This window comes from Arthrobotrys flagrans (genome assembly GCF_004000055.1).
Source record: "Arthrobotrys flagrans strain CBS H-5679 chromosome Unknown unitig_1, whole genome shotgun sequence".
Lineage (NCBI taxonomy): Eukaryota > Fungi > Ascomycota > Orbiliomycetes > Orbiliales > Orbiliaceae > Arthrobotrys > Arthrobotrys flagrans.
The window spans coordinates 4,009,166-4,030,339 of record NW_027137556.1 but is presented as its reverse complement, the minus strand read 5'-3'; the positions used below and the strand labels follow the sequence as shown (position 1 = coordinate 4,030,339).

General features: G+C 47.3%; 8 protein-coding genes across 8 annotated transcripts; 5 read left to right on the top strand and 3 right to left on the bottom strand.

Moving 5' to 3' along the window:
* Positions 1–747: 747 nt before the first annotated feature.
* DFL_009214 (uncharacterized protein) lies at positions 748–1,353 on the bottom strand (the record flags this gene model as incomplete). Its single annotated transcript, XM_067639067.1, has 1 exon — positions 748–1,353. The coding sequence occupies one exon, from the start codon at positions 1,351–1,353 to the stop codon at positions 748–750; it is 606 nt and encodes a 201-aa protein (XP_067486892.1).
* A 931-nt stretch (positions 1,354–2,284) lies between these two features.
* Positions 2,285–3,582, top strand: DFL_009213 (uncharacterized protein; the record flags this gene model as incomplete). The annotated part of the gene is made up of 4 exons (XM_067639066.1): positions 2,285–2,336; positions 2,400–2,441; positions 2,507–3,033; positions 3,097–3,582. The coding sequence occupies 4 exons, from the start codon at positions 2,285–2,287 to the stop codon at positions 3,580–3,582; spliced, it is 1,107 nt and encodes a 368-aa protein (XP_067486891.1).
* A 255-nt stretch (positions 3,583–3,837) lies between these two features.
* On the bottom strand, positions 3,838–6,444 carry DFL_009212 (uncharacterized protein; the record flags this gene model as incomplete). Its single annotated transcript, XM_067639065.1, has 4 exons — positions 3,838–4,230; positions 4,299–6,014; positions 6,074–6,125; positions 6,359–6,444. The coding sequence occupies 4 exons, from the start codon at positions 6,442–6,444 to the stop codon at positions 3,838–3,840; spliced, it is 2,247 nt and encodes a 748-aa protein (XP_067486890.1).
* Positions 6,445–7,181: 737 nt separating this feature from the next.
* Positions 7,182–9,980, top strand: DFL_009211 (uncharacterized protein; the record flags this gene model as incomplete). Its single annotated transcript, XM_067639064.1, has 6 exons — positions 7,182–7,507; positions 7,585–7,933; positions 7,989–8,269; positions 8,360–9,107; positions 9,163–9,601; positions 9,676–9,980. 6 exons carry the CDS (start codon positions 7,182–7,184, stop codon positions 9,978–9,980), a joined length of 2,448 nt encoding a protein of 815 aa, XP_067486889.1.
* A 303-nt stretch (positions 9,981–10,283) lies between these two features.
* Positions 10,284–11,765, bottom strand: DFL_009210 (uncharacterized protein; the record flags this gene model as incomplete). Its single annotated transcript, XM_067639063.1, has 3 exons — positions 10,284–10,623; positions 10,692–11,518; positions 11,586–11,765. The coding sequence occupies 3 exons, from the start codon at positions 11,763–11,765 to the stop codon at positions 10,284–10,286; spliced, it is 1,347 nt and encodes a 448-aa protein (XP_067486888.1).
* Positions 11,766–12,559: 794 nt separating this feature from the next.
* Positions 12,560–13,465, top strand: DFL_009209 (uncharacterized protein; the record flags this gene model as incomplete). The annotated part of the gene is made up of 2 exons (XM_067639061.1): positions 12,560–12,822; positions 12,916–13,465. 2 exons carry the CDS (start codon positions 12,560–12,562, stop codon positions 13,463–13,465), a joined length of 813 nt encoding a protein of 270 aa, XP_067486887.1.
* A 2,169-nt stretch (positions 13,466–15,634) lies between these two features.
* On the top strand, positions 15,635–17,227 carry DFL_009208 (uncharacterized protein; the record flags this gene model as incomplete). The annotated part of the gene is made up of 4 exons (XM_067639060.1): positions 15,635–15,677; positions 15,910–16,036; positions 16,148–16,683; positions 16,743–17,227. 4 exons carry the CDS (start codon positions 15,635–15,637, stop codon positions 17,225–17,227), a joined length of 1,191 nt encoding a protein of 396 aa, XP_067486886.1.
* Positions 17,228–18,318: 1,091 nt separating this feature from the next.
* DFL_009207 (uncharacterized protein) lies at positions 18,319–21,095 on the top strand (the record flags this gene model as incomplete). Its single annotated transcript, XM_067639059.1, has 5 exons — positions 18,319–18,355; positions 18,414–18,761; positions 18,828–20,275; positions 20,337–20,422; positions 20,483–21,095. The coding sequence occupies 5 exons, from the start codon at positions 18,319–18,321 to the stop codon at positions 21,093–21,095; spliced, it is 2,532 nt and encodes an 843-aa protein (XP_067486885.1).
* Between the last annotated feature and the right edge of the window lie 79 nt (positions 21,096–21,174).

Here is a 21,174-nt window from a genome sequence, read left to right as displayed (position 1 = left end):
AGGTCTAAAGAATATAGGCTGCTGACTTTGAAGGGGGGTAGTTGATGCGAAGTTCGAAGAGTTCTTTACGAATGCAGTTCAGTATTTGGATTACTGAACTAGTACTAGTGTGAATTAAAAGAGGGAGTTTGATTGGATCCAACGACTTTTTGTGACAGATTAGGACTAGTCTAGAGTGTGCATACCACCGGCGATAATCGATAATAATATTGCTTTAGTTGGAATTTAATGTAGTCCAGTCCAAAGTTAGGTTGGAAATGTTGTCCGCGTATGGCGTGATGCCTCACCTATCTAATAAAATCAGGTTTATCCGTAGCACCAAGTTGGAGTGTTTTACACGGGTTGTATTCCAATTATCGTTGTACACTTGTCTGTTTACAATTCATTAGAAGAACTCATTATGGAGTTGGGGAGGTTATAATATATTCTACGATTGAAGTGGGTATGTTGGGTAGAGTAGACGCTGCTGTACCACAGCGGCTACTCTACTTGCATCACGAATTAACTATTCATCCATCCGATCTGCCATAAAAGTAAAATCACTCTACTCTTGTGATAACAATCAATGCTCCATTCTTGTCCACCATATGGGGGCATTTAAGTTGAGTTTCTCGATCATGAGACTTTGGATCCGAGAGTTCGCAGCACCATGGACATGGAGATTGGTGTTTATACGCCCTTTCCAGACCTACCATCGCTCGTTCCCAATTTCCCCGCTATTATTGTTGTCGAGTCCGCTGTAGTTAATTACGTCATATACCTAGTCGTACTATCCGCAGGTTGGGATGCGTCGGCCCAAGCATCCGAATCAGGGAATTTGATGTCCTTAGCTATCTCTCCCACTGTTTTTTGGATGATACGGGGGACGTCTTCTGGGATCTTTGTCGTAACCTTTTTTGAAGGTGAGTTGGCTGAAGAAGCGGCAGCAGCAGTAACGGCAGCGGTTTGGTTGATCATTTCTAGGTCTTCATCTGAGAAAGTACTTCGTGACAGTGAGGTCGTTTCCGCTTCTTCGCTCATTTGGGGGGTTTGAAATGTACTAGTATAATCCGGTAATCTATTCCAAAACGATATTGTCGAGGTTTCAGAAGCCGAAGTCGAAGAAGACGAATTATCGACATTATCAAAATCATTCGTCCGATTCCCACTAAAACTCGAGTCTCCAGAAAGATCATCGCAGTACGTTCTCCTTCTATTCGTATACCGTATCACAACCGGCGTGATGGGCATGATCTTTGTTCGTCTCGATTGTGGCATTGAAACGGGTAGCATACGCGGTGGGAGGTGGATATAGCGGATACCTATACCGCGGGAGAGGGTTCGAGCTGTTTGACTGAATGCGTATCGGGGCATCGTGGGGGTTGGCCTGATTATGATGATGGGGTTCGTTGGTGGTGTTTAAAGAATATAGCTGTTTGATGAGGTGGTTGGTGGGGAGGTTGTGGAGGGTATCGGCGGTTTGGTGCGAGAGACGTGGTAAGTGGGAGAGAGAGTGTTATATAAAGGATTGGAGATCATCGGTTGGTTGGACACGTGCCCGGAAGGGCTGGTCCAAATTTAAACCTTGAATGCGAACTCTACGTATGACCCCAGCACTACATTGCATTTCGTCTCTTGTACTAGGACATTTTATTAAATATAGGGATTCCCAATATGATAAAAGCCCTTGCGAGATCAAATTTAAACAATGAGGCCTACAGGCGAGACTGTATGATATAGTCTCGTGGGAGCCACCAATGGCAACGCATTCACCTTGTGGTATTTTGATCAAAAGATAGACGTCTATACGACTGATATATTTCGAATATATCTCCCACTCTGTTATCCTCTTAAAATTGAGTACCCTAAGGGAATAGCTCGATGACTATATTAAAGCCGATTGGATATCAGAAGAGTCTACGAGAACTGTGAACGTGAAGGGGATACTATGAATTGAGAAGGTTCAATAGAATATAGCCACTTGAAATAATACGCCAAGAATACTCCAAAGCCTCAGTATCCACTTCCACTGGGCAGGCATACGAAATAATCCATCGGGTCTTTATCCCAAAGTTGCCTACTAAGCTAAGTTGAGAATCCCGTAGTCGGGTGTTTCGCCCGCAGGTTCGTGATAAAGTATTTGGAATTAAAAGTTGTGTTGTCGATGGTCGGGCCTCGGCTGCCGCATTAACCTTGCAAGTTTTCTTTGAACCCCTCCACTGGCACTTTCGCCAGGCCTTATATTCAACCTGATAACCCACTTCAACCTACCGCGATAGATACCCATTCAATTACAATTGACAAGATGACAGACTTCCCACCTATGCAGAATGACTTGCTGCTCCGTGCTGCTAGAGGTATTCACCGTGCACGTTACTTACTCTTTGATTTGGATCCCGCTAACATCCGTCCGTTCACAGGCGAGCCAGTCGAACGCCCTCCAATGTGGGTAATGCGGCAAGGTGAGCGCCATTATATCTCATAACCCACCTAATCTTCCATAATCTAACCATCACCCCTCTCCAAGCCGGTAGATACCTCCCCGAATACCACGAAGCTAAAGGCAAAAACGACTTCTTCGCCGTCTGCCGAAACCCAGAGCTCGCATGCACAATAACCCTCCAACCGGTCCTTCGTTACAAAAACCTCCTCGATGCAGCCATTATATTCTCCGATATCCTGGTCGTCCCACAAGCGATGGGTATGACCGTCGAAATGATTGAACATAAAGGTCCTTCGTTTCCCAATCCTCTAAGGAAACCAGAGGATTTGGAGAAGTTGAATACGAATGTGGATGTTAAGAAGGAACTGGGATATGTTTTCGATGCCATTAGTCTGACGAGGAGGAAGTTGGAGGGGTTGGTGCCGTTGATTGGGTTTAGTGGGGCGCCGTGGACGTTGATGAGTTATATGATTGAGGGTGGGGGGAGTAAGATGTTTATTCAGGTGAAGACTTGGGTGTTTAAGTATCCGGAGGAGAGTAAGAGACTGTTACAAATGATTACGGATGTGGTGGTGGAGTATTGTGCTGAACAGGTGGTTGCTGGGGCTCAGGTATATTCTAACTCTTTCACGGCTATATCGATTTTGAGAGTGGGAAGTGCTAACTGAATACAGTTGATCCAAATCTTCGACTCCTGGGCTGGCGAACTCAGCCCTTCGGACTTCAAAATCTTTTCCCTCCCATACCTCCGACAAATCTCTAAACGAGTTCCGGAAGTCATCAAATCCAAGGGAGCCGAACCAGTCCCCATGACGGTCTTCGCCAAGGGCGCATGGTACGCTCTTGATGACCTCTGCGATTCTGGATACGATGTTGTGGGGCTAGATTGGCTGCATGATCCAGCGGAGGCCGTCAAGATTGCGAATGGAAGGGTAACGCTGCAGGGAAATATGGACCCTAGTGCGCTGTATGGTACCCGTGAAGCTATTACAAGGGAGGTTGAAAGCATGATTAAGGGATTCGGAGGAGGGAAGCAGAAGTATATCGTGAATTTGGGACATGGTATTACACCGTTCGTGGACCCTGAGGATATGAGATGGTTCTTGGAGGAGGTTAAGAGAGTGGGCAGTCTCGAGGCGGTGCCAGCTACATTGATATAAGGGATGGTAGGATCGAGAGGTAGATACCCATAGCTTGGAGGAACTGTACATACAACCGATCGCGAGGCGCTCGGGGATATATCTAACGAATCACCACATAATTAACCTACCACTGAATGTCTGTTGATGGCACGGTTGATGTTATTAAATCTTCTTGCGTAATATTAATTGGGGACACAAGAATACTATGCATGACACAAAGAATCAAAAATGAGAACGGATTTTTGAGTTTTCCGGTCGGACTAATTCATCCTCTTAATCATCCCTCAAAATATCCTGTCCCATCTCCCCACTCATCTTAACACCCTTCAAACCCTTCGCCTCTCCAGCCGCCTCCCCTTCTTCCTCTTCCCCCACACTCTCCCCACCGACCCCCGAGAACTCCCCCATCCAATTGAAAACTTCACGATGCCACACGAGACTATTCTCCGGTTTCAATACCCAATGGTTTTCATCCGGGAAGGTCAAGAATTTACTCTTGATACCCTTGATTTGTAGAACATTGAATGCTGCTAACGCCTCACTGATTGGGATTCGATAGTCTTTTGAGCTGTGGATTATTAGCATTGGGGTAGACCAGTGTTTGACGTTGCCGAGGGGGTTCCAGCGTTCGAAGTGTTCGCGGTGGTCGAAGATTTGGCCGTTGAACTATATTCATACGTTGTATTAGCACCACTCGTTACTCGGGAGGGCTACTGAGGTCGATGAATACTCACATCATGATCAATAAACCACAACTCCTCAGTCGCGTACATATTCAACGTATTAAAAATCCCATCGTGACACACTAATGTCCTAAACTTCTTCGCAAACGGCTGTCCAGCAATCCAATTGATCATATACCCACCATAACTCGCTCCCGCAGCAATAGCGTTCTCGGTATCAATGAAATCTCCAAAATTCTTTTCAATGTACTCGAACCCCAATTCTAAATCCTTGAAGGGTCGACCACCCCAGTGGTCTTGGATCCTGTCGGTGAATTCTTTGCCATATCCGGTACTGCCCGTGGGGTTGAAGGCTACTACGACGTAGCCTTGCTCTGCCATCACCGCGGGGTTCCAGCGGTAACTCCAGGCGTCGTTCCAGGCGCCCTGGGGCCCGCCGTGGATTAGGAATAGCAAGGGGTATTTCTTCGAAGGGTCGAAGGAAGAGGGTTTGATAATCCAGGCGTGGACTTTGAAGCCATCCGTGCCGGGGTAATAAAAGTCGGAAACTTGGCTGCGGGAGAGGCCGTGCCAGGTTCCTGGTTCTGCGGGGGCGGAGGTGGCATGGAGTTTTGTGAGAGGGGAGGTCAGGTCCTGGACTTTTCCGTCGGTGGCGGAGATAATGAGGTAGAAAGTGGGACTTGTGTAGGATGAAAGGGAGACAAGAAGGTTCTCGGAGTCTCCGATGACGTATAGCTCGTTAGCGGAGAATTCGGATGTGATGGGTGTAGGATCGAGGTCTGGTTTCGCTGTGGAGATAATCGGTAGCGTCCAGACTTTTTCTCTGCCGTGGTCTTCACCGATTAAGTAGAGGTAGTTGTTATTCGCAGACCAGGTAACAAAGCCAGGGGATCGGTCCCACTTTGTAGCAACCTGCGTGATGACGAATCCGTAGTCTGGAGTAAACTCCGTGATAAAGATTTCGTTTTTATCAGCTTCGTATCCGTTTTCTCTCATTTGGAGGTATACCACTTTGCTACCGTCCGGCGAGAAGCGTGGGGAGATCGTGGCGCCATGGCGGGGGTTAACAGCCTTAGGTTTGGAACCACCGGTGAATGGAACGGCATAGACATACGTAGCCGTGTTTTGGGCGAGATCCAACTTCGGAGCTTTTGATAGAAAGATCACATGCTTTCCGTCCGGAGAGATATCGAAGTCACCTGCACCGCCAAATGGTCCGACTGGAGACTCGAGCTCGGTTCCGTGGAGAAGATTTGTAAGATCTCCTATCACCTCGAAGTCGCCGGTAGCGCTACGTGCGATAATACCAGAGAAAAGATTGGTTTTGTATTCCGAGATCCATTCGTCCCAGTGTCTGACAAAGAGGGAGGTGTACACCCGACCCGAAGAATGCTTCTTCGGAGCGGTATCTGCGGAGTAGATCGATCCGTCCTTGAATGCCGGGGCGGAAACCACAAAGTATACAGTCTCTCCGGCAGCTTTAAACTTAAGGTTTGAAACCGCGCCGGGGAATTCGTACACCTTTTGAATCTCCTGGATGTTTTCGATCTTATTCACTTTCGCGGTCCAAAGTTCTGATTTCGTGCCATTCGTCTTGAGATATCCTACGTAGTCACCGATTCCGAGCCATGCAGCCTCCGCTACATTCTTATCATCCCATAGCTTTGTCACCCCACCATTGGGGACGGTGATGTCAACTACGTGAAAGCCTTTGTCGGAATCATGTTTGTCGAAGCTGTATGCCGAGGATGAGAAGAGGGCGAGTGTCTAGTCCACACATTGTATTAGTTTGTTATTCGATTGAGGTTACGATAGATACAGCTTACCCCTGCAGGATTTGGAACCGCACTAGATAGCCGTGGAGACCCGAGGAGTTCTCTAACAGTAAACGTCATGATTAGTTTTTGTAGCAAAGATTGTATCCGTTAATATCGACTCCGAAGGAACTGTATCGAATCCAAGTCTAAGTTCTCAAGATGTCCGGAGAAAGTCTTGGAGTGCTCCAAAGGCACCTGATACAACCGACAAAGCCCAGTCATCTGGATATCATGTGGAGCTCCGATAGAAAAGGAAGGTGCATAAAGATGCATAGATACGTCTATAAAACTTACTTAAAGCTCACCACAGGTCTTTCCTCTTTTCCCGATGCACAAACCGCACTCGCAAAAGATAGAACGGAAAGAAAAGTCCACTTCATGCTGGGCGTTCAAAGCTGGACCATCTCAGCACTACTGGCTGCTGGATTGATTAGAAGAAAAGGAATTGGATTCCCCGGATTTCGGGTCAAATTCAGCTCGCAATTGGTGGTGCACGCTGACGACATTGGCTCGTTCCAGTCGTGCCTTTCCCAGCCATCCGCTTAATTTACCGAGCCGAACTCCCAACCTCCATTCAACACATTGTGGGTGTGGTATTATTCTTTGCTCGTACATATGCTGTCTTCTCTGGGATACCAAGCTAGATAGCCAGTGAATAAAAAAACAAGACAATCGGTTCCCTCGGAGGTTTTACTGAGAGCCAAAGAATGCGTGATTTACGAACAAGGTTCTTCCCTGCAAGATTTTCAAGATCCCATTCCTTAACTCGAAATTCAAGCTGATGCATCCTGCGGTGTGCACTGGCTTTTTTCACCGCACATGCGGGCGCTGATCATGAGCCAATGGTGGGGGTGGATTCCACATTCAGTGAAGTGCGACACGGGTCCGTTTCCGATTGGGATTAGTAACTTCCTTGATAGCTATAGGCTAGCACGAAAGTAGGTTTTTGTGAGAGGGTCTGGACGCCACGCAAGGGATCGAAGTTTGGAACTCCTGTGGAGCTGTGGGTTCCACAAAGGATATAAATGAACCCCTCTTTCCGGTTTTCCTTCTAGATAGTTTAAGTTCCGTAGATGCTTTAGTGGTACCGAGCCGACGATACCTTCGTATATATACCATGTCGGAAACTTCAGAGGAACCGTTTGATATCGAGGCTGAAAGGTTTTTGGTACAGCTTCAGCTGGCACTCAAGTTACTTACCTTCGAATGGGAAGTGAATCTCGAGCTTTTGGCGACGAAATTACAGGAGTTATGTCGGAAATATCTTGATCACCTCGAAAAGGTGAAGTCTGCCAAGGTGAATGGTGTTTCTGGGGTTGAGACGGGATCTACTACTGTAGCGGATTCGCCCAACGGAACGAATGGTGTACCTAAGAAGCCGACGGAAGTTTTGGTTCCGCTGGATGGACCCGATGCTGGTGGTGAGACTGGAGGAGCTGCAGAGTGAGGATTTATTTCCCTTGTTTTAGGATTTCTGGGAATTTGGTTTGGGACTGGGTCTAATATACGGTGATTATAAGCTTGATCGAGCCCGCATCGCAAATAAACGGCCTTGACACCAGGACATCCGATGTTAATGATTCGACGAGCGATTCCGAGCCCTCAAAAACACAGATATACGACGAAACCCTACCGCAAGAATCATGTCACCTCATCATTTCCAATCCAAATTTCCAGAATGGAAACAATAGTGAAGAATATAAAACATGGATCAATGAAAATTTCATTGGCGTCGTTGATTTGGCGCTTAAGAATAAATCGGTTAGGCCGGGGGGCGACACGGAAGCCGATGTTGTTAAAGAATATGGAGATTATACGTTTACTCATAGCGACGACTCGACTTCTGAGACGGGAAGTTCTCGACTTTATGTGAGCCCTGACTAGACTGTTCCGATCTGAAAGGAATAACTGACATATAACCGAGATCCGCCTGGAAAATCTCACAAGAGCTCCCTTAACCGTTGAAAACGTACAATACCTCATGCAAAATACCCTATACCAATCCACCGAAACCATATCCAAATTCCCAGGATTCGCGAGAACGGAAATCATTCCGGTTCCAAACACCGAGTTTCAAGATGCTTGGGATCGAGAAATTCTTGCAGAATGGTATAGAGGTGCTGCGTTACTCTGGGACGGAGAATCTTTTGTTGAAGATTCGGCCGCTAAGGGTGGCAGTGGCGGTGGTGCGCCGCCAGTTGCGGGGTATGTTTCCTGACAGTTCGTTTCTGGATAGATGTTTATCCATTGAGTGATATGTTTACCCCTACTAACATGTCTGGCGGGATCACTTAGCCTCGCAGGAAATTTGTTAGGTTCGATACCTTTAAGTTCCGTAGCAAAGTCTGCAGCAGCGATCACGGACGTATCAGCAATAGCCGATGTGGCAACAAATATAATCAGATCAGACGACGAAATCAAGAAAGAGTCGACGATCGAAGCAAAAGTGGAGACGAAAGATCAAGATGGCACACAGACAACAGTGGAAGCAAAGGTAGAGGTAAAAGTATCCGAAGTTCCTGACACTGCTGAAGGAGCTAGTACCCCCCCCACATCAGATGCCGCAGAGGCGGGGCCATCAACTTCCACGATTGAAACGGTCATCGAAGCTGTGGTTAAAGCTGGCTCGGAAGAGCTCGAGGAAGCTACAGTGGAATCCACCGCTGCAATACAAAAGTCAGAGGCAGCATTAGTCGAGTCCACCGTATCACTCGCAGGAGCTCAAACATCACTCGTGGAATCCGCAGTCGCTCTTGGTAAAACGGAGGCAGTTCTCGCAGAATCGAAAGCAGCGGTTACCGAAGTTTTGGAATCTAAAGCCGCGTTGGTGACGTCTGCGCTAGATCTTGGAAAATCCAAGGATTCACTTCTTAAGTCTGCGATATCGTTGGGGAAATCGAAGTCTTCGTTGTTCGGAACTGTGTTAACGTTTGTGGATAAGACTGGGGAAGCGTTCGGTGTGGATTTGATAGATGATAGACTTTATGAAGATGGGGCAGACGACGGTGGGAATTTGACTAGATGGGATAAAGTGAAGAGCGAAGTAAGTACCGATATTGGCATCTCAATATTCATACTGTTTACACTGTTGCGCCCAGTTCCCGTGTCCATTCGACTACCCACCAGACAAAGAATACAAATTAAAATTCACCATATCAATCGATGACTGTCTTCCCTCGCTCACAACCGCAGAAGACGCACTTTCCAAAATCATCGATATTCATTCCCCAGCGTCAGCCCCTCCTTTCGACGTAACATCAATACCAGGTCGCTACGTACTAAATAAATTCCTGATCGCAACTCATCGAATCGTGATCGCCTATATCTGCAGCGAGAACGTAGTTCGATATGTTACTGGTATTGAAGCCGACCCTGCCGGAGGGTCGATAATGTCTTCTGGCTTGGATGGATTGGAAACGGCCCTGGGATTTATGGGACCTAATCCGGCGGCCATGGCCGCAGCGAGTGTGCTAAAAGCGGGTAGGAGTATGGCAGAGCGAAAGAAGAAGGATGCAGCGGCGGAGTTTCAACGGAAGTGTAAGTTCGATTTATCGTTTCTAGCGTACAGCATGCACGATATCCGGAAGGTTAATGCTTTGAAATCTTATTAGCCAAAACGCTTCTACGAAAACTTTGGTTCCTTACAACAGAAGTTTATGGCTTCCTTTGGTTTACTAAACCCCAAACCAGTGGGAAATACGAGTTTGATACAGCATTTCATAAAGCTTCGTGGAAACTTGTGAGAGGGAATAGAGCGGGTATATATGCGGAGGAAGAAAAGCCGCGGTTAACGACTGATGTATCTGAAGATTACTTTATCTATTTACAGGAGCAGACGTTGATGCTGAGGGAGTATACAAAAGAGTTGGAGGTACAGGCAAAGGAGATGATGGAGGAGTTAGAGACGGCTTTTTGAATTCAAGGCCAGAATTTCTTTTTTATCCAAGTTGCAACTGTGGGTTGCGGTTGCGGGGCACATAATATCAATCATTCCAAGGATCGATGGGAAGAGTCTGTGGCTGAAAAGGGCCTGGGTGGAACCTTTGTTGCTTTGCGCAAGCTGTAAGAGCTATCGATATCGATTAAATTAGCATCTTGTATGAATTACGCAGTCGTTCAAGAAAACTATCAGGGTGGGTATGAACATACACTGTGAGCAGCACTCAAATCGTATGAATTTTGTCTTCCGCTTGACAACACCTCACAGAGTCTGCCGTCCCTAGACTTCTCTTAATTTTTCAAAATTCTCTTTCTCTCTCAAGAAGGAATCTTCGTCAGAGATCGGATGCTTCGTCGCTAGCCCCAGATCGATTAACCGCATCTGGCCTTGACCCGAGACGACGAAGTTGTCTGGCTTAAGATCGCCATGGGTTATCCCGCAATCATGGAGCTTTTCGATAATGACTTTGGCTTTCTCCCAATCACCTCGAGAAAGAGTCTCTCCTTCGAGCGCAGTTCCACAGTGTTCCATGACAAAGACCCTCAACAACCCCCATACGGTCCCAACGGCATATAACTTTGGTATATGCGTCCCTTGCAGCGTGCGGCACTCCTTATACCTATCCTACACGTTACTTCCAGAAATCTTGCAACATTTATTCCACTTTGGTTGCAGGGATTAACTTACGCAGTGAGTTCTTGGCAGGATTGGCGGGCCACTTCAAGATCCGTCAAATCATAGATCTTGAAAACTACATGTTGTAGTACGGAGCCTCCCCTTTTATTCGAGACAAATCCGGTCATAATACTCGCGATTTGCTTGGCAATTCGTATTTCGAGCCGCAACATTAGATTTCCCCAATCTAACATGGGTTCGTCATCGTTCACAAATTCCATACCAGGGTCAAAATCTAGCAGGTATTGTTTAGTAGAGGGCGAGATGGATGCGAGAGGCGAGCAACTAAACCATTGCTGCGTCGCTGTATAGTGGCAAAGATATGTCAGCGCTGCTACCGTACTTCCAAGGCCTGTATCCGAGTATCGAAAAACGGGTGAAACCTCCATTCCTTGATCCGAAACTCGACGGAAAAAAAAGGTCGAGTCATAGTTGGATAAGACACCGAATTCCAAGTTGTTGAAGCTCAAATACCCATACAATTGTTGGATCGCCTTCGTGTACTTGTTTCTGGGATTTGACTTATTCTCGTTGAAAACATCCCTTAAATTGGTTGGCAAAGGGAGCGCCCACGGAGTCTTAAACTCCACAGCGAAGCGTGCTTTGGCCACAGCGAAAACGTTCGGTTGAGGAGCTGGGGTTTCCGTTAAATGAAATACCCGATCCGGATTACCGATATTAACGATGGGTCGGTGGGATTTAAATTCTCCAGAAATGCCAAATACGTAGTCCAGAATATTCTCGGTTGGAATTTCAAAAGCGGTCGAAGCAAGGACAACGACGTCTGTTTCGCTATAAGCCGCCTTCGACTTCAACCGAGCTGGGAGAAGGTTTGGATACTAATTATGATTATTTTGATCAGCCGTGTTAATGAGCGGTTTCACTTGGTTCTCACAGCTTCCATACTTCGTTGTCAAGATAGGGCTTCAGTAGGGCCTGAATTGAATCTTTCATGTCGTTCCATTCCCCCAGGTCTATTCGGAGGTCTCGTGGGTTTGCAGGGACGGTTGTTGCTGTCGTCGTTCTGTATTCACCCGGGACCAAAGGAGGTGCCGTGACCGAGGCAAGAAACTCATGTAGCTTCATTTCCGGTTATGAAACTCGGTTCTCAATTGCAATAGAGCAGTCAGCTTCCATAGAACTAAAAGCGCAGGGGTACATATTTCAAGTGTTCCACCTACAGTCCCAGATTTGGACTGTGGCTTACTAGTTTTTTTTTTGTCAGAGAGTCGAGATCTAATTTTAGAGAGTTCCGACGCTTACTCTGTTGGGAACTTGAGTTCTGATCTCGAATGTTGTCACGTGACAGGTGTTGTTGTTGTAGTTTGAAAATTCCTTATTCGGAAGTCTGTGATGTTGCTTGGCAACCGACTTTTGTGTTGCCAAGTAACTGTCCTTCCTAAAACAGAAATCTGTGGTGTTCGCGTCGGGATTACCAATCAATGGCTTCCACCCTGTTTGGTGATTGTCTGTCACACAACTGTTAATAATTAGTGATTTTAGCATATTTGAATTGGCTGTTCGTTTTTCTAAACTTTCCTGCTTTGTGGTGATGGTGTTTTGGTGGTTTTGTGATACTGTCCAGGTACGAGAAGTGAAGAGAAGTGGGGAGGGTAATGTGTGTTGCATTCTCCTCTGCGGGCCTAATCTATGTCGGCCACAGGACTGCTTACGAGCGGGTTGACTATAGGGACACTTTGGGAACAAGATAGTGACGCCCATCTTTGTCACCATTTAATTAACTACTAGACTTTAACGGAGATATCAACCTCGTCTCCAGGATCTGTGGTTCTTGGCTTTGACCAAATACAGCTAGCGCAGGCTGGCATGGCTCTTGCAACGACGCGAAAAACCACTCCATCATCATCAAATCATCCATCATGGCCACCTCGACGACAACCACAACGATGGTAAAACCCTCGGAAGAGGTCGAATCCCGGCCGACCCCCGTCGCCGATGCGATCTTAAAGCCCTACTCTATGAACAAAGCCGCAAAGTTCAGCTTCCTACCGTTCCTAAAGAAAGAATATCGCTTTGGACTCGATCCGAACCGCGACGTATGCCGCCTGTTTCTCGCGGGACATTGTCCCAATGGAAATGCTTGTCCGGATAGACATACCGTTGGTACTGCTGGGTTGAATAAGTATGTACTCTCCTTTCTCATTCCTCTCCCCGCTACACTTCTAGCTCGTCTCTACCGTTCTCATACTAACGATGCGAATTTGTTACGAACTAGTTTGGTTTGTAAACACTGGCTCCGCGGCCTCTGCAAAAAAGGCGACGCCTGCGACTTCCTGCACGAATACAACCTCCGGCGCATGCCCGAATGTTCTTTCCTAATCCGGTACGGGTACTGTCAAAACGGCGACGACTGTCTCTACTTCCACCCCGACCCCGAAAACCGTACTTCTCTCTGCCCACACTACGAAAACGGGTTTTGTCCATTAGGCCCCGCGTGCGCGAAGAAACATGTTAGGAAGAATATTTGTAAGTTTTATTTTGCGGGGTTTTGTCCAGATGGGAGGGAGTGTAAAGAGGGAGCGCATCCGAAGTGGAATACGGAGTTGCCGGGGCTGAGCGTTAGGGTTGAGGGGGAGAGGAAGAGGTATAATGAGAGGGATGTGACGGATGACGATATGGGGGTTAAGGGACGGAGGAAGTTTCAGCATCCTGATGGGAGGGATAGAGAGGGTGGGGGTGGTGGACAAGGCGGTGGTGGGCAGGGAGGACAGGGGAGACGGCGGTGGGGGAAGGGGAATTATCAGGACCGTGAGAAGCAGAATTAAAAGGCTTTTTGTTTTGTTCAACGGGCGTGCTGAACATTTGGCGTTCAATGGGTTTGTGTAATGCTCTTTTTGGTTTTTGGCGATGCGATACCCGAAGCGAAAATCGAAGAATTGTAGTTAATTTGATATATCACGCGCGTTCAATCTCAACCAGTCTCGGGGCAATCTCAACCATCTCGTCCAAAAAACATTCATCGCTTGATAAACGCCGATGCTTCTGCGATCATCTACGGATTGCCAGAAAATCGAGCTACTGATGATGGGGAAGATGGGGTATACAACCGTTTTTCCGAGTACTCATGATGGAACGGTGCATGACCATGTTAGTGTTGTGACGGAGCATCATAGTCAGACGCCTGGGACGACGGATATTTACACGGAGTGGGTCGGTGCTATTACTATTACGTTGTAGAGTAATCCTTTCCATATTTTTTCAAATCAAGTCGGCGATAGATGGGTATTTGTTTTTATAAAGGCGTTTTGGGGCGTTTGTTAGCTACTTTTAGGATTTTTATAGACAATGTTATTCTTTCTTCAATCGTCAGCTTTACCCGTGGTTGGTATATATATATAACCACCGGAGTTAATATATGGAGAGAATTCGCAGTCTCCGAAACACCTGCGGGTGGAGATGTGTGAATCCAGGGTTCCGGGTCTCGTGAGGTCGCACAGCGGTCGACAGGCCCTTTATGAAACAAGCTTTCGTAGGGGGCCGCACGGATGCAGGGGAGACGTTTACCAATATAGAGCAACCCCATCCCCGTCCAATGTATATCCACCGGCATCCGAGACCAGACCCTCCGATCGATCCTGGCCTTCGGTGGACCCATGGTTCGGTGGAGAGTCATGTGACGAGTATACGTACGAGGACCCACCTTTGAAGTGAAGGGGAGGGTTTTAAGCTTAAAGAGCGCATACGTAAGTATAAAGCCGGTTACCGCCTCGTGGGACTGGACTACTACCATATAAACCTGGCCGTGGGTTCTCTTGCTGGATATGGCTGCTCGTTGCGAATGTCTTAATTCTGAGCACTCAGCCTTATGGCTAGTTGGTGTCTCCGTCACTGTCAGTTATAATTAGCAGCTTATTTGACCAACTGGTCGACTGTCTTTGGCTGTTTATAATTTACAGATGGAAATGGAATGGGTCTATCAGGATGTAGATGCCACGAAGAAAAAGAGCGAATGTTAGAACTCGGGATACCTAGGGAACGAGCGCCTGCATTCTCGAGAAAACAGCCCCCTGTAGATTTGGACGATGTGCTTCGCCTCCCTTCCCTTCCCAAATACTATGTGAGAAGGGGGTAGAAAAAGGAACAAGCTTCCTGTTGAGCTTACCGTGGCAGTTCTTGGGGGTATATGCATGTAACTTTGATGTCTTGGCCGCAGCTACCATATCGGGTTTGGACCACAACCTTACTCAGCTTGTTAGCTTGCGAGCTTTGATCAGCCAAATAGTGGATACTACACAGCAAGTATTTGAATTGTGAATTGGAGGCACATCAGCTGTTGGCGGAATGGATGATAACAGGTGGGGAATTGATCGTTGTTTCCACCTCCCTGCAGCCACAGGACGGGACAGGATGGGCTGCTCGAGCTCGCCATTGCGACGGTAAATGAAATTAAGACCAGTCGATCGGATTCTTTCGCTCGTACGGGTACATCTGTTAATTGCCGTGGCTGCGAAGATACCCCAGCATATATACCCAGATATCATACAATAGTACTCTTGGAACGACATCACCTAATATTAATAATATTGTCAATTGCCGTAAGTACTATTCATCAGTCGGATATCAAAGTATGTATAAGGAGGCGGCGATATTTGGTGTCGCTGGCTGTGGTAGAGTACATGGAAGCTTGAAGCACCCCACTTTGCAGCACTGGCTGTTCGTGTTCAGCTTCTCCTGACGACCACACCACTTCTCTTCAACGACACCACCATCTTCCTCTCTTTCCTCTCCCTTCTTATCCTCCTGCGTGCTTCATCCCAGACCCCAGCTGACTGACCCACAGTACTCTTATCATCATCGCCGTCATCTTGGTTCGGTTTGCAGCCACCGTCGCCATTCTACTTCAATCAGCGATATTCGAGCTAGAACTGGCCCTTTGATCAATTGACTTTTCCCTCTTATTTAAGTTCCTTCCCCCTCGAAGCTAGCTTCTAGCAATGACCACGCCAAACCGTCGTAATAGCAAGAGGTCATCGACCTGTAAGTTTCCTTCTTTTAATCAAATCCCTTTTCTTCTCGTTCTCCCGCTCTTTAGCTCGAGATTATTCTTATAATTTACTACTATCGACAACATTGCACGCGCTTCCTTCGGCGAGCTTGCCATATCTGTATCTGCTCTTATCTATCTGACGTTATTTGATTACCTATATTGTTGTTATCATGCTGTATTCACAGCACGGCGTCTCCGAGGCAAGGCTAACATCCGGGAAAGTGTCCGTCGAGAACCGTCTGAAGGACCAAGGTACCTGGAGACAAGCCCCTCTGCTTGTGGGCGCCACCAAATTCGAGCCTCTGCCCGATGTCCACAATATCATGATCACTGGTGGCGCGGGATTTATGTGAGTATCAACCCACCCCTCATCGGATACCCCTCAAAATGACCTTCCTCTGTCTCACTCTTTCTGTCTTCGTCACACACATGGCTAATCACGTTTTCCCCGAGAAAACAGCGCCTGCTGGCTCGTCCGCCACCTAACGGTCACCTACCCACAATCCTACAAGATCGTCTCCTTCGACAAGCTCGACTACTGCGCCTCCCTCAACAACACGCGCATGCTCAACGACAAAGCAAATTTCGAATTCTACCACGGCGACATCACCGACCCGGAAGACGTCAAGGGTTGCATCAAAAAGCACAATATCGACACCATCTTCCATTTCGCCGCACAATCCCACGTTGATTTGTCGTTCGGAAATTCTTATCAATTCACCGATACTAATGTATACGGCACCCACGTTCTCCTGGAATGTGCCAAGAACCTTGGTATCAAGAAGTTTGTGCATATCTCTACCGATGAGGTTTATGGAGAGGTTGAAGAGGATGGAGATGATTTGCTCGAGACGAGCATTTTGGCTCCTACCAATCCTTACGCTGCGTCCAAGGCTGCAGCTGAGATGTTGGTAAATGCCTACTATAAGAGCTTCAAGCTTCCCGTTATCATTGTTAGAAGTAACAATGTCTACGGACCACACCAGTTCCCGGAGAGTACGTCGTTTCCCTTTTTTTAACTCCCCGAAAGAACCCAGAATTGATATGATAAACAGAGGTCATCCCCAAATTCTCCTGCCTCCTAAACCGCGGTGGCAAACTCCTCCTCCACGGTGACGGCAAACACACCCGTCGCTACCTCTTCGCCGGTGACGCAGCCGATGCCTTCGACACAATCCTCCACAAGGGTCAAATCGGCCAAATCTACAACGTCGGCTCCTACGACGAAATCAGCAACATCGAACTCTGCCAACGTCTGATCAAAGAATTCGGCCACCCGGCCGAAAAGTATAGCGAAATCGTTGAACACGTCATCGACCGTCCGTTCAACGATAGACGTTATGCTGTCGATGGAACGAAGCTTAGGAATTTGGGGTGGGATCAGAAGACGAAGTTTGAGGATGGGTTGAAGTTGACGGTTGAGTGGTATAGGACTTTTGGGGAGGAGTGGTGGGGGGATATTTCGAATGTTATCGGGGTTGCGTTCCCGGTTGTTGACCATGAGCTCAACGAGGTTGTGCCGACTGAGAAGGCCGCTTAAATTCCCTTTCCTCGATGTGCCACCGGTCGAGTGAAGAATTTCGTGTGGGTTTGAAGATGGTAAATAATGGGATTTGGGGATACCTGAATTATTTTGGGAAACGGTGGATTGAAATAGCGGAGAGGTAGAGATTATTTCCTAGATTTTTTATTTTTTATAATGAATATCTTGAGATAATAATAGACCCATGATCAATCAAAGTAGTTTAAAACGGTAGGATAGAATTATTGATTCGCGGTTGAAAATTTCGTGTTCAACATAATCTTATGGTGGGCCGGGCTGTGTAGGAAATGGCTTGTCTTACCCCTTCCTGGATACGGATCTAACCATCCGGTCTCGAGAACCAGCCTCCACACTTTGTGCACGATATACCGTAAAGATTGGTCTGATAGCTAGACAGCTTTGTAGTTTGTAATTCTGAACAGTGGGTGCGGGCCGAATGGTGGGCGAAGGTAAATGATCAACGATACTAAAGACGAGAACAGACGACGAATTTAAACATTAATTACAATTAAACAACGGCGGGCCGTCGTTTTATTCCGCTGTCCCATTCTACCATAAAAGTCACATCTTTATCATGGGAATAATCGGTATCAATTAACTACCGTATATATGACAAGTCTTCCTACGGTCCATAGAATAACAAGCATACTTACAAGCCAGCCTACGGATCTATTTGTGGACTTATCTACGAGCCTACCTACCGGCCTATCTATTGAAATACTTGTTTATATAGCTACAGGCTTTCTTATAGTCTCGTGGTCCCTTTTTGTGTTGAGCTTTCTTACGGGCCTTTCTGCAAGCCTGCATGGGCTTGCTCGACCTGTCTGTAAATTACGTAAAGCTGCTTATAAATCTCTCTCTTTCTCTCTCTTTTTTTTATTTTTTAACATCTGTATGTAGGCCCAAAATAGGCTCGTAACTGAGTAGGTGGTCATTGGCGCTGACGTTGGAAACTCCACACCGAACGATTGGTTTGGCTGGCTGCCAACCCCGGTAACCACTCTGCTGCATAGCGATTAATTATCACGGCTTCAGGACGAGCTGGCGAGAACCAGCCCTTCTCTGATGCCACAATACCTGTGGCCGCCATGAATGGAGTCGCCCCAGTTGATCCATTGGATTCAGGTATCTATCTCCCGACGGTCTTGTGAAGACGCCATGATGAGCTAACCAAGCTCTCCAGCCGACTACGACCCGATAGCCCACCTAAACACCATCTTCACCGCCCCCAGCACCCTCTCCTCCCTCTCCCCGATCTCCACCTCCCTAACAAACCATGTCACCACTCTCTCCGACAACATCCGTACGTTGGTCGCGAACCAAGCCATCTCCGATGCCTCGAGCGTCACACGCGTGGCCCATGCCAAGGCGGATTTGGACGAGTTGTTCAAGAATATCGAGACGGTGAGGGGCAGGGCTATAGCTACCGAACAGGCGATTACGGCTATGACGGCGGATATCAAACGGTTGGATGCTACGAAGAGGAATTTGACGGTGTCGATGACAGCGTTGAAGAGGTTGCAGATGTTGAGTACGTCTCTCCTTCTCCGCTGCAGCTACAAGCTACCAGAAGATAAATACTGATGGTGAGATACAGCCACCGCCTTCGAACAACTAAAAGCCCAATGTAAACTCCGCCAATACCGTGACTGCGCCCAACTCCTCCAAGCCGTGCTCCAACTGATGGCACACTTCAAATCCTACCGTTCAATCGACCAAATCGCCACTTTATCCCGTAACATAGCCGAACTCCAATCCCTCCTCCTCGAACAAGTCTGCGAAGACTTCGAGTTGACATTTACAAAAGACGAAGTCTCGATCCGTCGAGCAATGTTATCCGAAGGTTGTGAAGTAATGGATGCAGTCGGTGATTCCGCCAGAACTCGATTGGTGAATTGGTATTGTAACACTCAGTTGAGGGAATACCGACAGATTTTTAGGGGGAGTGAGGAAGCGGGATCGTTGGATAATATATCGAGAAGGTATTCTTGGTTGAAAAGGATATTGAAGAGTTATGATGAAGAACACGTTTATATCTTCCCCGCGGCGTGGAAAGTTAATGAAATCCTTGCTAGAACGTTTTGCGATAACACGCGGGAGGATTTCAAGGGTATTCTCGTCAAGACTATGCGTGCGGACGGCGGGAAGAGTTTGGATGTCAACCTATTATTACGGTGTTTACAAGAAACCCTTGATTTTGAACAATTCCTTGAAAAGCGGTTCGCGGCGGACAGCAGAGTTTCAATCGATACGATAAGTTCGAGAGAAGAGAAACCGTTGATTTTTGGGAAAGCCATTTCCGAGGCGTTCGAACCGTATTTAAGTCTTTGGGTGGACTCTCAAGAAAAGACACTCGCGGGTTTAATGCCGGTATTCAAAGCGCAGCCGATACGACTCCCCGACGAAGAATTTAATACCTCGGCTGTCCTACCGTCGTCCATCGAATTGTTTCAATTCTATAAAGTCACTTTTGCACAATGTGCCAAACTGTCCGCTGGTGCAAAACTTTACGATTTGACGGGGATCTTCGCGAAGTTTTTGGATGCTTATTCGGATACGGTGTTATTATACCATTTACCTGATAAGCCCAGCGCTGTATTACCGGATGACGAAACGGTTATTACGATATTAAACACAGCGGACTACTGCCACGCCTTAACATCCCAACTCGAAGAAAGGATAAAAGGCCGCATCGACGAGGAATACAGAAACAAAGTCAACCTCGAAAAACAACAAGACACATTCATGTCCGTTGTCAGCATCGCCATCCGCGCATTAACGAAGAAAGTGGAAGTAGAGTTGGAACCTATATGGCGGGAAATGAGGAATACACCGTGGAGTAAACTGGAGACGGTGGGGGATACGAGTACGTATGTTGGAGAGTTGGTTAGGGTTATTAAGGAAGAGGCGAGGAAGGTGTTGGTGTTGATTGTTAAGGAGCAGTATAAACGGGCGTTTTGTGATAGGTTGGTGGAGGGGGTTGCGAACAGCATACTGGGAAATTTGATGGGGTGTAAGCCGATTTCGGAGGTCGGAGGGGAGCAGGTATGTTTTTTCCCTTCTCTTACGAAGGAACTTTGGGAAAGTGGGATGCTGATTTTGGTAGATGTTGCTGGATGTATACTCTATCAAGAAGTGCCTTGAAGAACTTATGACACTAACGGCCGAAGAAGGTGACACAGCACCAGCTACGTATGTCCTCACCTCTTCTCATGCCCCCTAATTACCCCCGCTAACAAAAATCCTATAAAGCTTCATAAAACACGTCACCCGCGCCATCTCCCGCATCGACATAATCCTCAAAGTCATCCAAGTCCGCTCCTCCCCACCGGAAGGTCTAGTACAAGCCTACTTGATCCACATAGCCGACAAATCCGAACCCAACTTTCGAAAAATCCTGGACATCAAAGGAATAAAAGGCCGAGAAGTCAGCGAACGGGTTGAATTATTCCATGCTCATAAAGCGGCATACGATGGATTAAGCGAGAACAACGTGGTTATGAATTTATTGAGTAACAACAATAGCATTGTGGGAAGTGGAACGACGGGCATGCCGATGATGATTTCGGGCGGGCCGGGGGGGTTGATGATTTCTCCCGCGTTAGGGGGGAAGTTTGATGCGGCGACTTTTGGGAGTGCGTTGATGGCGGGGGTTAAGGAAGGGGTTGATAGGTTGGGGACACCGGGGATCGGGAGTGTGGGGGGGAGCACGGGGGCTAATAGTCCGGGAGCTAGTAATGTGCAGCTTGGAGGGGCGGTGGCTGACGTGGCGAAGGATGGGGTTGCGGGGTTGAATGAGAGTATGAAGAATTTTGGGAGGTTTTTCAGGGGGGGAAGGTTTGGGAGTGTTGACGGGGGGAAGTAGACCTTTCTATCATAAGATGGGGTGGAGAGATGGAGAGACTTTGGGGAGAAGGTGGGGATTGTATTTGTACGATATTTTT